The 15,485-nt window shown below is 36.5% G+C and overlaps 1 protein-coding gene across 5 annotated transcripts in view; it reads right to left on the bottom strand.

The window, feature by feature from the left end:
- RABGAP1L (RAB GTPase activating protein 1 like) overlaps positions 1–15,485 on the bottom strand; it is a 758,910-nt gene that overhangs the window by 685,222 nt on the left and 58,203 nt on the right. For 2 of the 5 annotated variants that reach the window (XM_058701185.1, XM_058701181.1), the window contains exons 2-3: positions 7,328–7,508; positions 5,321–5,513 (exon numbers count right to left, since the gene is read on the bottom strand). In XM_058701185.1, coding sequence (XP_058557168.1) covers positions 5,321–5,513; positions 7,328–7,465 — 331 coding nt within the window. In that variant the 5' untranslated portion in view covers positions 7,466–7,508. The remainder of the gene's footprint in view (positions 1–5,320; positions 5,514–7,327; positions 7,509–15,485) is intronic. The other 3 variants (XM_058701182.1, XM_058701183.1, XM_058701184.1) reach the window with 3 other exon arrangements.

Here is a 15,485-nt window from a genome sequence, read left to right as displayed (position 1 = left end):
CTAAAATCAGTTATAAGTTTGTCTTGGCTGTAATGGTCCTGCATGGCACCCAATTTATTAAGAAGCCTAACTTCCAAAGCAAAGGTAAGCAATATTAAGAGGACACATCTCATACCAATAACAAAGCAAGCCCCATGTTTAACCCTTCCTAGCTTGCTGGCTTCTATGAACTATGCAAGTATTCCAATGGAAACTGCTTCATCAAAATAATGATCCTATGATTGCTTCCCTCAATTCTCCCCTCCCCATTGATGAGTTTCTTAAAAAAGTAAATAAAATAAAGTCGTTCTCTTCAATTCTAAGCACAGCTTGCAGCAAAGGCCCAACTGTGGTCAGAGTATCTGCATGTATCAGACACTATTAAACTCCCTCTTAAACTTAAACCTCTTAAACTATTAAACTGCCACTCTTTCCATCCACACCTAAAACCCATATTCAGCTAGTCTCTACTTTTTCCCGTTACCCATATCCATTTTACACAAAATTAAGCATGCCTGTCTCACCCAAACTAGATCTTTGCACCATGCTCAAATCCTCATTACCAGAATTCCACCTATAGGACTTTAATAAATAATTCACAAAAGCCATTCCCAACCTCCCCACTCCAGCTCCCAAATATACTGAAACATGCAACCTCATTGCCTACTTTTCTTCTATTGAGAAACTAAAGCCATTCAAAATGATTTATTTCATCTACCATGTTCTTCAATCACTGAAACATGTTTTTCCCCCTTTTGAATCAGTTCAATGTGCTGTATTTCAAAAGGGATAAATAAAAAAACACAAACACATGTTAAAGCTGGATGCTAATATGTTTACTAGACTTATTATTCTGTGAATTTTTTGTTAGTTTAGCAAGCACTCATGAAACAATTATTTGCAAGATCCTATGATTAAATCATATTCCAGTAACTGATGAACATGACAGATAAAGTAGTTCATATGGTCTAACTTACGTATAGTGGGAGTCATACCAAAAAAAAACAAAAAACAAAAAACAAAAAAAGGGACAGAAAGCTTTCTGAAAAAAATATTGTACTAATCTGTATAATTCAGATTCATATAACTGTGTAAACCCCAAGTAGAGAAAAACAGTACAGAAATTGATCCAATAAAAAAGGCAAAATAAGCAGACAAGGTCTTTAAATAACTATTATAAATATGATACAGGATGTAAAGAAAAACACCTAACAAAATAGAAAAATGAAAGACAAAAGACCAAAAGGAATTCTAAAGCTAAAAAATGCAAGATCTGAAATGAAATATTCCCTGGGTGGCTATAACAGCAGATTCTAAATTACAGAAGAAAAAAATATTAAAGAAGTTCCTTGGGATAAAGAATAATGATACTAGAGGAAAACTGAAGAGCCTCAGAAGTTAAAAACATGAGGGCAAGACTTCTTTGCTTTTTAACTTCTTTAAAATATAACAGATTATTCAAAGTAAAAATTAGATACTCTCCCTTCACTGTCCTGCCTGCTGCTCCCTTGAGATGTATTCAGTAAGCCTCCCTTGTGTTAAAAAAAAAAAAAGGGGGGGGGGGGTGTAAAAATTAGCATTTTGTAGAATTTATAACATGTGCAAGCAAAATGAATGACAACAAAAGCATAAAGTCTGCAAGAAAAGAAATGGAAGATCTTCACAGTATACAAGAAGTGGTATATCATTAAAACCTAGACCTGTTGGGGCACCTGGGTGGTCAGTTGGTTTAAGCAGCCAACTTCGCACAGATCATGATCACACTGTTCATGGGTTCGAGCCCCACATCAGGCTCTGTGCTGAGAGCTCAGAACCTGGAGCCTGCTTCAGATTCTTTGTCTCCCTCTCTCTCTGCCCCTCCCCCACTCATGCTCACGCTCTCTCTCTCCCTCTCTCAAAAATAAAACATTAAAAAAAATTTTAACTAGCAAAGATTTCCTATTAGGTTTGCATCCAAGCAGCCAGTATATAAGATCATCACATGACAAAAACCAACAAGTTATCATGATATTGAAACAAAAGCTTTCATCTATCTGGTTTTATAACTGAAAAACAACATACCTTTAATATTCCCTCTAGGCCATTTAAATCTAGATACTTTCTAGATACAGTTCCTTGCCACTGAAGTTATATGTCATTTTAAACCAACCACAGTAATTCTGTAAGCAAAAACTGTGTTGACTGCAGCTAGGAAAAGGCAGCTGAAATGTCTCATCTTAGCCTGTTCAGGCTGCTATAACAAACTACCACAGACTGGGTGGTTTATAAACAGTAGACATTTACTTCTCACAGTTCTAGATGCCAGGAGGACCAGGATCAAGGTACTGGCAGACTTGGCATCTGGTGGGAGCCCACTTTCTGGGTCACAGACAGCATCTTTTCACTGTGTCCTCAGAGGCGGAAGGGACAAGCTAGCTTTCTGGGGTCTCTTTCATAAGGGCACTAAGCCCAATCATGAGGGTTCCACTGTCATGACCCTAATCACTTCCCTACCTCCTAATATCATCGCCTTGAGGGTTAGAATTTCAACATGGATTCTGAGGAGAAGAACATTCAGAGCATAACATGTTTCTTTATTGAAAATAAAAACTAAAAATATGTAACTAGAAAAGAATACTAAAAACTTACTTGTAAAGCAAAGGAAATTTCTTCTTATCCACTGAGATCTTTCTAAAAATGTATTTAGTGTAAGGGGTGTTGAGAACACAAAAAGAGCACACGATACATGGTCCCTATCAAATATACTCAGAACTAAGAATCATAAGCCACTGTAAAGAATAATTAAAATTCCAACAACCCATCACAGCTACATTAGCAGATATTCCTTCCTTTTGATTAATATATTAACCAAAAAATAATTATATAAATGTGATATCAGTATGCTTTAGGTTTTTTGGAAGGGGTAGAGAGATTTAAGAAATTCAAAAGGTAAAGCAAAGCAAAGCATAATAAGTAGTATCATCTTTCATGTTCCCTTCATCAAGAATAAAAATTAATGCTTTTTAAGGTTTATTTCCAATCCTACATTTTTAATTAAAATACATAAATGTTTACCTTAAATTCTCTTGTTCTTACTTCTAGCTGTATGACTATATGTTGAGACCTAGAAGTATTCATAGTGAGTCACCAAATCAGAGGGTTTTATTAAAGACCCCCGACACATTATAAATATCTTCTCCTACCCTGTCATTAAGCTGTATGTATTATATAAAATGGTTGAGGATGTATCAGTGGGACAGGTTAAAAAAAAAAAAAAAAAACACAAAAACTTGCAATTTGGGGTGCCTAACATTAATGGTCCATTTGGAGGAAACCCCATGATTATGATATATGAGTATCTTTCTTTTTTAGTGTTAAAATGTGTTATCTAACAATTTAGTTACTGCAGGTCAAAGCAAAAAAAAAAAAAAAAAACCATTTATTATGGTACCATTCTCTTTCAGAAGATTTAGGTTTTTGTGTATTAAAATAAAACTATATTTTATGACATGGCTTTTCCTACCCAATCACAAAATAGTCTCCAATATTTTCTTCTTATAGGTTTATTTTTCACATTTCAATATTTGATTCACTAGGAATAAATTTTGTGTACAATGTAATTTAGGGCCATCATAGCCACACTGTGTACCACTCTGGCCTGTATCTATACTTACACCACACCAACATTCAGAAATGGATCACTGGTTCTAAGCCAATCAAGATAATCTCATCTTGACTGTCAGTGTGACTTATTGAGGGATTTGAATGTAACCAAGGCCTACTAGTTCATGTGATTCCCTAACTACTATAAAATGGTTCAACTGAGTGAAACTCACAAACTTTTGTTCAATAGGTAAAGAAGAGAGCCTTTGTCTCTGCCACCAGCCATCAACAAATTGCCTGGCCTTACTTACCAATTTCTGCTAACTACTTTTTTTTTTTTTAATTTTTTTTTAATGTTTATTTATTTTTGAGACAGAGAGAGACAGAGCATGAACGGGGGAGGGGCAGAGAGAGAGGGAGACACAGAATCGGAAGCAGGCTCCAGGCTCTGAGCCGTCAGCCCAGAGCCCGACGCGGGGCTCGAACCCACGAACTGCGAGATTGTGACCTGAGCTGAAGTTGGACGCTTAGCCGACTGAGCCACCCAGGTGCCCCTCTGCTAACTACTTTATGACCATAAAGGAAGCCAGTTGGAGAGAAAGGTGACAAAAGAGATGATAAAAGCTGAGAAGTTTACAAAAAAAACACAATTAGAGCCTCTAGTATTTAAACCAGCTATAGAAAGTGGCTTTGGTTTTTGTTCGGCTTTTCTTGTATCCAAAACCATTTTGCATTATAAGCTGATATTTCTACTACAAATCCTACCCAATCATGGATGCATTTATATTTTTATCACGGTGTATTTTTTTTATTTAAATTCAAGTTAGTTAACATACAGTACAGTCTTGGCTCCAGGGGTAGAACTCTGTGATTCATCTCTTACACATGACACCCAGTGCTCATCCCAAAAAGTGCCCTCCTTCATGCCCCTCCCCGTACTCACTTCCTTTACAGCAACCCTCATTTTGTTCTCTGTATTTAAGAGTCTCTTATGTTTGCCTCTGTCTCTGTTTTTATCTTATTTTTCCTTCCCTTTCCCTATGTTCACCTATTGTGTCTCTCAAATTCCATGAGTAAAATCATATGATATTTATCTTTCTGACTTATTTCACTTACCATAGTATACTCTAGTTCCATCCATGTTGTTGCAAATGGCAAGATTTCATTCTTTTACATCACCTAATAGTATTCCATTATGTATATATACCACATCTTCTTTATCCATTCATCAGTCAATGGGCATTTGGGGTGCTTCCATAATTTGGCTATTGCTTAATTGCACTACTAGGTATTTATCCAAAGGATACAAAATGCTGATTCAAAGAAGCACATGCACCCCAATACACTTATCAAATACACTGATGTAATTGATATGCTATTTTACTTAGAATTTTCACAAATGATAATTTTAAATAACCAAACTGAGTAAAAAGGCACATTATATGAAACACTGTGCCCATTACACTATTTCCTGATACCCAAGTATTTACTGAGTGCCTACTATGTGCCAAGTACTAGGAGTAAAATGAAGACTCAGACATAGTGCCTGTTCTCAAATAACATTGACATTGATTTTACAGGTAGAGAAACAAAAAAAACCATTAAGAACCAAAGTGGGAACTCTTAAGCAGAACCAAAAACTTGGTGGCCCTGATCTTAGAAAACAAAGCTAATAGGATTTTTTTTAATTTTCATCTTAAAATTTTCAGGATCACTTTATCTCATTTCTTTTATGATGTCTAAAAGTTCAATGCAGTACCTGTATTCGATGGATCCAAAATTAACTGAAGAGATGGCTTATTTGTTTGGCTGGCTGAAACATCTCCAAATGAATGGTCTGAACTCTCACTGGAACTCTGACAATCAGCAAGAGGACTGCTTTGCCCTTTCTCAGAATCTCTCAGAATCTCTTCCATGGCTTTTTCCAACTGTTCATCACCATTAGAAACAATCTATAGACAAAGCAAGATGATTCTGTTTCAATCATATTATGGTTCTGGACTTTTCAAGGTTTCTAATCTTTTATTTCTATTTCTAATATTTTGTTTCTAGAAGAAATTAAAACAATTGAAATTTTAAATTTAAATCTAAGTTACTGATTACCAAGAATTTATACACTTGTACCTAACTGTATCTGATCTAAGATCTAATTTACAGAGATTTTTCTTTCTTTTTCTTCTTTTCCTTAAGAACACATTCTAGGGGCGCCTGGGTGGCGCAGTCGGTTAAGCGTCCGACTTCAGCCAGGTCACGATCTCGCGGTCAGTGAGTTCGAGCCCCGCGTCAGGCTCTGGGCTGATGGCTCAGAGCCTGGAGCCTGTTTCCGATTCTGTCTCCCTCTCTCTCTGCCCCTCCCCCGTTCATGCTCTGTCTCTCTCTGTCCCAAAAATAAATAAAACACGTTGAAAAAAAAAAATTTAAAAAAAAAAAAAAAAAAAAAGAACACATTCTAAAAACCAGGTAATCTTAAATTTATGTGTTTTAAAGGGAAAAACAGGTAAGTTTAAGTGGACACTGTCTACTGTGACTGTTATTCAAAAGGCCATATTTCTTGTTATCATAGCATAAACGTATTTGTGATTTCTTTACGAATTTTGCTTGCTTGGTAATTTTTTTTACATTTAAGTTGACTCATCCTTCTCTTAAAAGCAGGTGAGATCAAAAGCCTAATAAAGGTCTTAAATTAAACACACTAAGTAAAATGCAGATATTTATTTTTCAATGCAAATATTTAAATACATTTAAAGCCATTTATTTAAATACATATTACTTAAATTTAAATAAAACCACTATTCTAAAACACTTATAAAACTATATATACTCAGCATAATGTAAAATGGGTATTTAATACTATAATTTCTATAAAATTTTATTAGATTCATATATACTTTTGATGCCATAGTTAATACTAAATAAAAGTCAAACAATATGTAGCATATCAGACTAATTTCTCTACTCCTGTTTCTAGAGGGTGTTTATGCAATTCTCATGCACATATACCTGGGTTTGTTTGATTCTTTTTCTTTGAGTTAGGAAAGACAACAAAAATTTGAAAACGGATCACAGTCAAATAAAAACTCAATTGCTAAAAATGTAAGACATATACTTTAAAAATATTCAGGCAAGGGGCACTTGGGTAGCTCAGTCAGTTAAGCATCCAACTTCAGCTCGGGTCATGATCTCAAACCCCTCATCGGGCTCCCTCCTGTCAGCCCCAAGCTTCAGATCCTGTCTCCCCCTCTCTCTGTCCCCTCCCCCACTCTCACTCTCTCTCAAAAATAAACATTAATTTTTTTTTTAATTCAGACAAGCCACCTATTCAATCATATACTAGAATGCTACCAGCTGATTTAAAACATAAAAACCATACAGTTGTTTCTTAAGTACAAATAAAACATAACTATTTATGTAATTAACTTTAAAAATCCAGCAGCAAGAGAGACAAAAATATCCAGATAATGGTTAAATCTTATATAAATTTAAGGCAAATTCCCCAATTATCCTTTTCTTTCTATTTTCCTTTCTATTCCTTCTTCCTAAAATTACGAATTAAAAAATAAAAAACCAAAAGCAAAAAACTTTAAAAATACACAAACCAAATAATTAGCTTCTGCATAAATCAAAGACTGATGTTATTCAAGGTCAGTATTTGAGAAAAACCTTCGTATTTTACACATCTCTCAAGATCAGTCTCACCTCATTAAAAAAATAATAATTTAAAATAGTATCATCTGTAAATAAACAAAAGCAAGAAAGAAAGAAATACCTTCAGTTCAGGTTTTTCATCATCTTTTGTAGACGTATCATCTGCATGCTGAGAAACCAAAACAAATTCTTCACTGTTCAGTGTAGCCACAGAATCTGATGACCCACTAACCTTCTGTAATGAAGCTCTGACCTCCATTTCAATTCTACAAACTTCTCTTCCCACATCCACCTGGTCAAAACTACAGAGATTTAAAAACAAAAAAACAAAACAAAACAAACAGCATGAATAAGAACATGATCAATACTCAGCCTTTAAAAATGGTTCACATGAAAAAGAATTCTGTTGGCTAGATAATTATCTCAAAACTAGGGAGGCTACCTTCTTGGACTGGGCCACATAATGCAAATGTACTCCCTTCACCCTGAATTCCCAGACTAAAAGAACCATATTGTGCCCTGAAAAACAACACAAACCCGCCCATATCTCAACTAAACAGATTTACCACTGCTTGATTCATTTCTCCTAGAAATACTATTTTTGTTCTTTTTTAATAGAGGAAATAATTAAGCATGATACTAGAAACCAAATTCATACACAAAGTCACTGAAATTACTTTATAATTAAATCCAAATGTTTACAAAAACGTATCTCCTAAAAGTATTGTACCTTAAAATATCTTTGTGTCACGTAAGTTGACTAATTAATAAGAATTCAACACCCAGGGGCACCTGGGTGGCTCAGTCAGTTGAACATCTGACTTCAGCTCAGGCTCATGATTTCGCAATTGTGGTATCAAGCCTGTATGGGCTCGGCTTGCTGCTATCAGCCTGCCAGTGCAGAGCCCACTTCAGATCCTTGGTCCTCCTCTCTCTGCCCCTCCCCTACTTGCGCTCTCCCAAAAATAAAGAAAAATTAAAAAAAAAAAGAATTCAATACACTAAGCCATGTATCTTTTCTTTTCCAGACACACTACCACTTATCAGCACAAGTGGGTGGGGAAAAGGCCAAGGCTTTCACATTGCATTCATATGACAAACAGTGTAAATACAGTGTAATTCTGCTTTCTGGATAGATCTGTACACCACAGAAACTCAACAATGTCTATCACTTCCAGAAGTTCAAATATTCACACTGCTAATTTAACTGAACCTGTGTGCTACGTAACACAGTACTCAGCATTAGGGTTATAGGAGTGACTAAGGCAGACAAGTTGCCTGCTCTCCTGGAGCTTACATCTAGTAAGAAATCAAGCAAGTAAGCAAATGTAATTCCAAATCACTCTAAAGGCTATGAAGAAGATAAAATATGTTATTGTAACAATGACTAGCTACAAAAAGCATAGGGACAACTTTAAGTAAGGTGGTAGGAAAGAACTCAGGGAAATATCTGAGCTGAAATGTAAAAGACAAAAGAGGGGCGCCTGGGTGGCGCAGTCGGTTAAGCGTCCGACTTCAGCCAGGTCACGATCTCGCGGTCCGTGAGTTCCAGCCCCACGTCAGGCTCTGGGCTGATGGCTCGGAGCCTGGAGCCTGTTTCCGATTCTGTGTCTCCCTCTCTCTCTGCCCCTCCCCCGTTCATGCTCTGTCTCTCTCTGTCCCAAAAATAAATAAAAAACGTTGGAAAGAAAAAAAAAAAAAAAAAAAAAGACAAAAGAGAACGGTATATTAATCTGCTCAGTGACCAAAGGGGTAATGTGATAGAGGGGTAGAACAAGTAAACTGGGGCTAAAGAACACAGGACTCTCTAAGTCTGCTGATGCATGCCTTAAAATTGCCCAGAATTGTTCTTTTTCTCGTTCCAATTAAGTTACTCTGTTCTCTGCCCCACATAAATATGGCTGCAATATCTCATTTTGCCTTTAGGTGACACTAACACCATTATTCTTGGCAAAAAAAAGAGGAAAAAAAAAAAGATTTACTCTCAGCTTCAAGTTACACTTTAATAATTACTTCCATCTTCATCGAAACTCAAAATTCCCAGTAACTTTAAAATAAAGAGTAACTATCCTAGGATAGTGTAATTAGCTAGCCATCATTTCATTCTGTTGGACATGTGAATATCCTTCCTTTTAAATGTTAAATCCTTCAAGCACATTTTTCTGTCCTCTAAAGATTTTTCATTTTGCAAGTAAATGTTTCTGAAAACAGTATGTGTTAGAGGCCACGTCTTTGCCCTTCCAGGCTGCCCCAAGAATCTTTGATTACCAAGACGCTACACATTCCAGATATTCTTTCTGTGGCCAATCCTTCTTCAAGCCCAAGCTGCCACTCCTCAACATCTAAATGCTGGAAATTCCCCAAGTTCAAGTTCTGAACTTGTGACTCCTTGCCACACACATCTCTCCAAGCAGTATCTCTCATTGCCATGTATTTAAATACCATCTATACCTAATAGTCTCCCAAATTTCTCTACCAACCCAAATGTCCTCTAAATTCTTCATTTGGAATCCAACTTTTTTTTTTTTTTTTTTTTTTTTTTTTTTTTGAGAGAGAGAGAGAGAGAATAAGCAAGGAAGGGGCAGAGAGAGAGAGAGAAACAGAATCCGAAGCAGGCTCCAGGCTCTGAGCTGTCAGCACAGAGCCGGACGTGGGGCTTGAACTCACAAACTGTGAGATCATGACCTGAGCCAAAGTCAGATGCTTAACCGACTGACCCACCCAAGCGCCCCCCAACTTTCTACTTTATATTTCCATGTGGAATTCTTATCAATAACTTAAATGTGACCCAAATGTAATTCCTAACTTCTCCTCCAAATTTCTCATTCAGATTTCCCATTTCAGTTAATAACACCACTTTCTACCAAGTTGCTCAAATAAGTAATTTGGATATCATTCTTAATTCATCTCTACTTCTTCATTCCTCCCATAAGCATGTCATGTTAGCCCCACTTCCAAAATAAATCCCACATCTATCCCATTTCTTCATGGACATTTTTATCAACCTAATCCAGGCAATGTTCTCATCTACTAAAAAAGTCTCCTAACCCAAGTCCTACTTCCAGTCCTCTCTTCCCCTAATCTATTCTTCACAGAGATGCCAAAGAAATCTTTCAGAAAATAAATTAGATTACATTAGAACTCTACTCTAAAATGTTTTCACTGAGGCGCCTAAGTGGCCCAGTCAGTTAAGCCTGGTTTCCACTCAGGTCATGATCTCTCGGTCTCATGGGTTCCAGCCTCACATTGGGCTCTGCACTGGCAGCGCAGAGCCTGCTTGGGATTCTCTCCCTCCCTCTCTCTCTGCCCCTCCCCCACTCACGCTGTCTCTAACCCTCTCACAAAATGAATAAACTTAAAAAAAAATTTTTTTAATCTTTTCACTAAAATTCAAATAAAATCCAAATTATGCCAGGACTTACAAAGCCCAACACACCTTTCCTTCTGTCACTTTACCATTACAGCTCTTTAATTACCGAAAGTTCTTTTACACTATAGGGTCTTAGCTCTTGCCTCCTTTCATATGGCTGACTCCTAAGGTATCAGCTTTCATTCATCCATTCAACAAATATTTAATGAGTCTCTACGATGCACTAGAAACAATCATGGGACCTGGAGACTAAATGATAAGACCAATTTAGTTCCAGTCTTCCTACAGCTAACATTCTTATGGAAGAAAGAAATAACATAGAAAAAAATAAATCAAGATCACGTACTGGAATATATACTATGAAAGGTAATGAGAAGACAGGAGGCAATATGGACCCAGTTGACGTTTGGGCTTAATAAGAATGAGTAAGCCATGGCAAGACCTAGGGGAAAAGAACTTCAAGTAGAAGAAACAACAAATACAAAAAGCCCAGATATGAGAAAAGGCTTATGAGAAAGGAGGCCATAATAGCTAGATCACAGTGAGCATGGGTGAGAGCAGGATAAGATGAGATATAGAAAAGAAGGCGGGGAAGCCTGAGGCCACCCCCCTGATGCTAAGGCTATCTAAATAAACCCAAATTCCAACTCTTTCATTTACCTGAGAATATCATATGCCTAGTGTAGCAGCTAGTACATAGTAGATATTCAATAAATGCGTCGAACAATTTGTTGTTAAAAGCACCAATCAGGCTAAAGTTCTCACAAAAAACAAATGCAGAGCCAAGATTCAAACCAGGTATTCAGACTTCAAAGAACATGCTCTGAACCACTACATTATACTGTCTCTTGAAGTTTCCTCACCTATTCCTAGAGACTGAGGGTTGGTATCTGTCACTACATAACAATGAACCTTCTCCACACCTCTCCTCTCTCCATCAAAAGTTATATCTTCTCCCAAGACATTCTTCTTTGGGGCATCTGGGTGGCTCACTCAGTTGAGTGTCCGACTCTCGATTTCAGTCAGCTTAGGTCATGATCCCAGGGTGGTGGGGTCTGGCCCCGTGCTGGGCTCCATGGTGAGCATGGAGCCTGCTTGAGATTCTCTACCTCTGCCCCTTTACCCTACTAACACGCACACGTGCGCTCTCTCAAAAAAAAAAAAAAAAAAGAAAGAAAGAAAAAATTTCTTCTTGTGTAAATGATAAATATCTACCCTGGCCATTAACTCTAAATCAGCATGCTAAGGGCGCCTGGGTGGCTCAGTGAGCTAAGCAGCTGACTTTGGCTCTGATCATGATCTCACAGTCTGCAAGTTCAAACCCCGTGTCAGGCTCTGTGCTGACAGATCAGAACCTGGAGCCTGCTTTGGATTCTGTGTCTCCTTCTCTCTCTGCCCCTCCCCCACTAATGCTCGCGCTCTCTCTCTCCCTCTCTCTCAAAAATAAAACATTTAAAAAAAATTTTTAATAAATAAATAAATCAGCATGTTAATGAATACTAATGGCTATACAATTCAAATAAGATGTCCATTTTTAAGAGGTTTTCTTTAGCCCAAGAAAATGTTAGATATTCTGCCAGGCTAACAAGAAAACTATTAGTTTACCAAAAGTAATTTTGTGATCTCTTCAAAACAGCCCAGAATTTCTCATGTTCCTCAGAATTAAGTCAGCTCTCATTACAAGCATAAAACCCTGCCTCCAAGGGCCTTAAGAATACTTTTAGAAGTTTGCCCAATGCTACTTTATTTGGTTGAACATTTCCATTTCTTTGAACCTCAATGCAGATGTTTACTAAATTTGCACACTTGCACACAAATACAAAAATCTGAGAATGCAAAGCCAACACTTTAAAATATTTCAGGAGTACCTGGATGGCTCAGTGGGTTAAGTGTCCAACTTCAGCTCAGGTCATAACCTCACAGTTCTTGAGTTCAAGCCTGGCATCAGGCTCTGTGCTGACAACTCAGAGCCTGAAGCCTGCTTCGGATTCTGTGTCACCCTCTCTGCCCCACAAAATATTATAAAATTATATTCAACAATATGTAAAAAGAATTACACCCAAGGTAAGACTGACAACATTCAAAAATTAATCAACATAATAAAACATATCAAAATAAGCTAAAGAAAAAACATGATCATGTCAGTTACACACAAAATGCATTTGACAAAATCCAACACTCATTCATGATCAAAATAAAAACTCTCAGCAACCTAGCGATTGATGAAACTTCCTCAACTTGACTAAGAGTATCTACAAAAAACCTACAGCTAACATACTTAATTATGAAACTGGGCACTTTCCCCTTAAGACTTGGAACAACACAAGGATGCCCTCTCTCACCACTCTGATTCAACACCATAAGAAACAAAAGTATAGAGATCATAAAGGAAGAATGAAACAGTCTCTATTCACAGATTACATAATTATCTATGTAGAAAATCCCAAAGAATCTACAAGAACAAAAACAACTTCCTACAACAAATAAGTACAGGAAGGTCACAGGATACCAGGTAAACAAATGTCGATTTCTTCCCTACATACAATGAACAATTGGAACTGAAGTTTTAAAAAAGCAGTACCATTTACCATATCACAAAAAGATGAAATACTTAGGTATAAACTTAACAAGATACATATAAGATCTATAAGTAATAAATCTATAAAACACTGATGAAAGAAATTTAAAAGATCTAAATAAATTAAGAGATACTCAATGTTCATGGATTAGAAGCTCAATATTGTCAACATGTCAATTTTTCCCTACCTGCTAAGACTGAATGATCAACTGAGCACTCAACTACAAGTTGTTAGGGGACATGCAGGGACCATGTCTATCTTCATTTTACTCACCAACACATCCCCAGCACAGTGCCAGTACAGATAACATGGGCTCAAAAAATATCTGCTTAATAAACAAGTCAATTATCTTGGATGTAGCAGAATGGACTCCCGCATCAGATAGGAAGTTGGACTGAATGAATTCTAAAGTCACTTAATCTTAAGATTCTCATTCCATGTGATGTGCTGAAGAATTCCATTTCACGAGTCAATTCAAAACATAATTTATTAAATCTACTACTATGAAGCAATATGCTAATATGCTAATGTTACTTTCTCTTTATGGCAATCTACTATTATTTCTTCCAGTCAAAATAAAGAGCAGCTGGAAAACTTGCAGGGGTCTTTTAAATAATATGGAGCTCACTGTTCTATGAACTCAAGACTAATACATCCATTTCAACTCAGCATGTAAAACAGAACAGTGCACAAAAGCAAAACGACTTTTAAAGGCATTTGGTTAAAAGGCTACCCTATTATAATCCAAAAGTTAGACTGTAAAATCTGACCAAAAAAAATGTTATGTCTCTTCAGATATTAAAAAAAAAAAAAAAAAAATACTGGGAACTACAGTGTTGGCATACCATTGTTATTCTTTAGGCATTTTAAAGGTACAAGAGAATAAGGGACAGGAAACTTATCAGTCCTACAGAAAATCTGATGTATGTTTTTTCTATTCATCCCCTTTTTCCCTTCTCAAAGGAGTTCAATAAATATTTTTGATTGACTGAATCACTTAAACACACGCTTATCCCCACACCGATAGCAATTCTACCAATTCTACCCAGTGAAATGGCTTTCAATTCTCACTTTAAGTCCACATCATTTTTGTGAAATGAGCAATATATTTTAAATTAACACCTCACTTGGATGCCTAAAACTACAATTTTCACATATACACTAGAAACAGTGTAGCAACATTTAGCAGAGTCTAACTGGAAGCTATCTTCTTCCCAAAATAACTGAACACATTCAAAAGTATAAAATCGTGGTGCACATGGTCCAATTTCTTTTTGTGCCAAATGTGGTTAGCCAGCTTCTTGCTTTTAGATTATGTGTTTGCACCTATTCATTTTCAAGTAGCTCTTGAACTAAAATAGAACCCTGAATATATGAGTGTGAGTCAAAATTGGACAAGATAAGATGCAAGTTCTATTAGGCATGAGAATTCAAATGACTATAGTAGGCCTGTTACAACACTGAAAACACGAAATAGTCTTAATTTACAATAAGAAAACAGACATGAATAATCTGGAACAACATTTACCAACTATAATTATTCTGTGCTTTAAAAAAAAACCATCCAGTCTTGAGGGAAAAAAAAAAAAAACTACCATAGTTCCTATTTACTAAACAGTCCATCCATTATTCCAGTTCTCAGGCAAGAGCCACACCAACATGAATAGATGTATGCAAGTATACTCCTGCACAAAGGGGCACAAAAGGGCCTTAGTAATTCACATTACTTTAGTGGATACCTTTTTTTTTTTTTTTTTGTCCAGCAATAATCTCAAGACCTTTTTTTCTGAAAATAAGCCTTCCCTCTGTTCAAATCTCATGTTTTTTATAGAAACCTCAACACCATGGCCAAACAGTTCCAAAGATGGGCACTGAATCCAAACTACTTAGACCAATTAACCCAATTCCTAAGATTTTTGGACTGGTGACCAAAGACTTCATCATGACAGTTGTCTGTCTTAGAGAAGAAATTTTTTAGATAAACTAAGAATTGTTAGTAGCCATGTTTTCCCCCATATGAAGAAGGTCAATATGCAATGAAAGAGATAAGTATATCCTAAAGACAGACAAGCAGGAGAGTCTTAGTCGAGTCCCTACCATTTTGTTTGAGACAATCCTGAGGTATAGCTCTATCTGTTCCAAACCTCAGTCTTGGTAAATCCACTATTCCTTTAATTCTATGAAATATCCCTTTCAATAAATTCTTTTTCCATCAGTTAGTTTAATAATTTTTTTTTTTAATATTTATTCATTTTTGAGAGACAGAGTGTGAATCGGGGAGTGGCAGAGAGAGGGGAAGACACAGAATCTGAAGCAGGCTCCAGGCTCTG

This window comes from Neofelis nebulosa, chromosome 15 (assembly GCF_028018385.1).
Source record: "Neofelis nebulosa isolate mNeoNeb1 chromosome 15, mNeoNeb1.pri, whole genome shotgun sequence".
Taxonomy (NCBI): Eukaryota; Metazoa; Chordata; class Mammalia; order Carnivora; family Felidae; genus Neofelis; species Neofelis nebulosa.
Note: the sequence above shows the minus strand (reverse complement) of the source record. Positions and strands in the feature narration are given on the sequence as shown.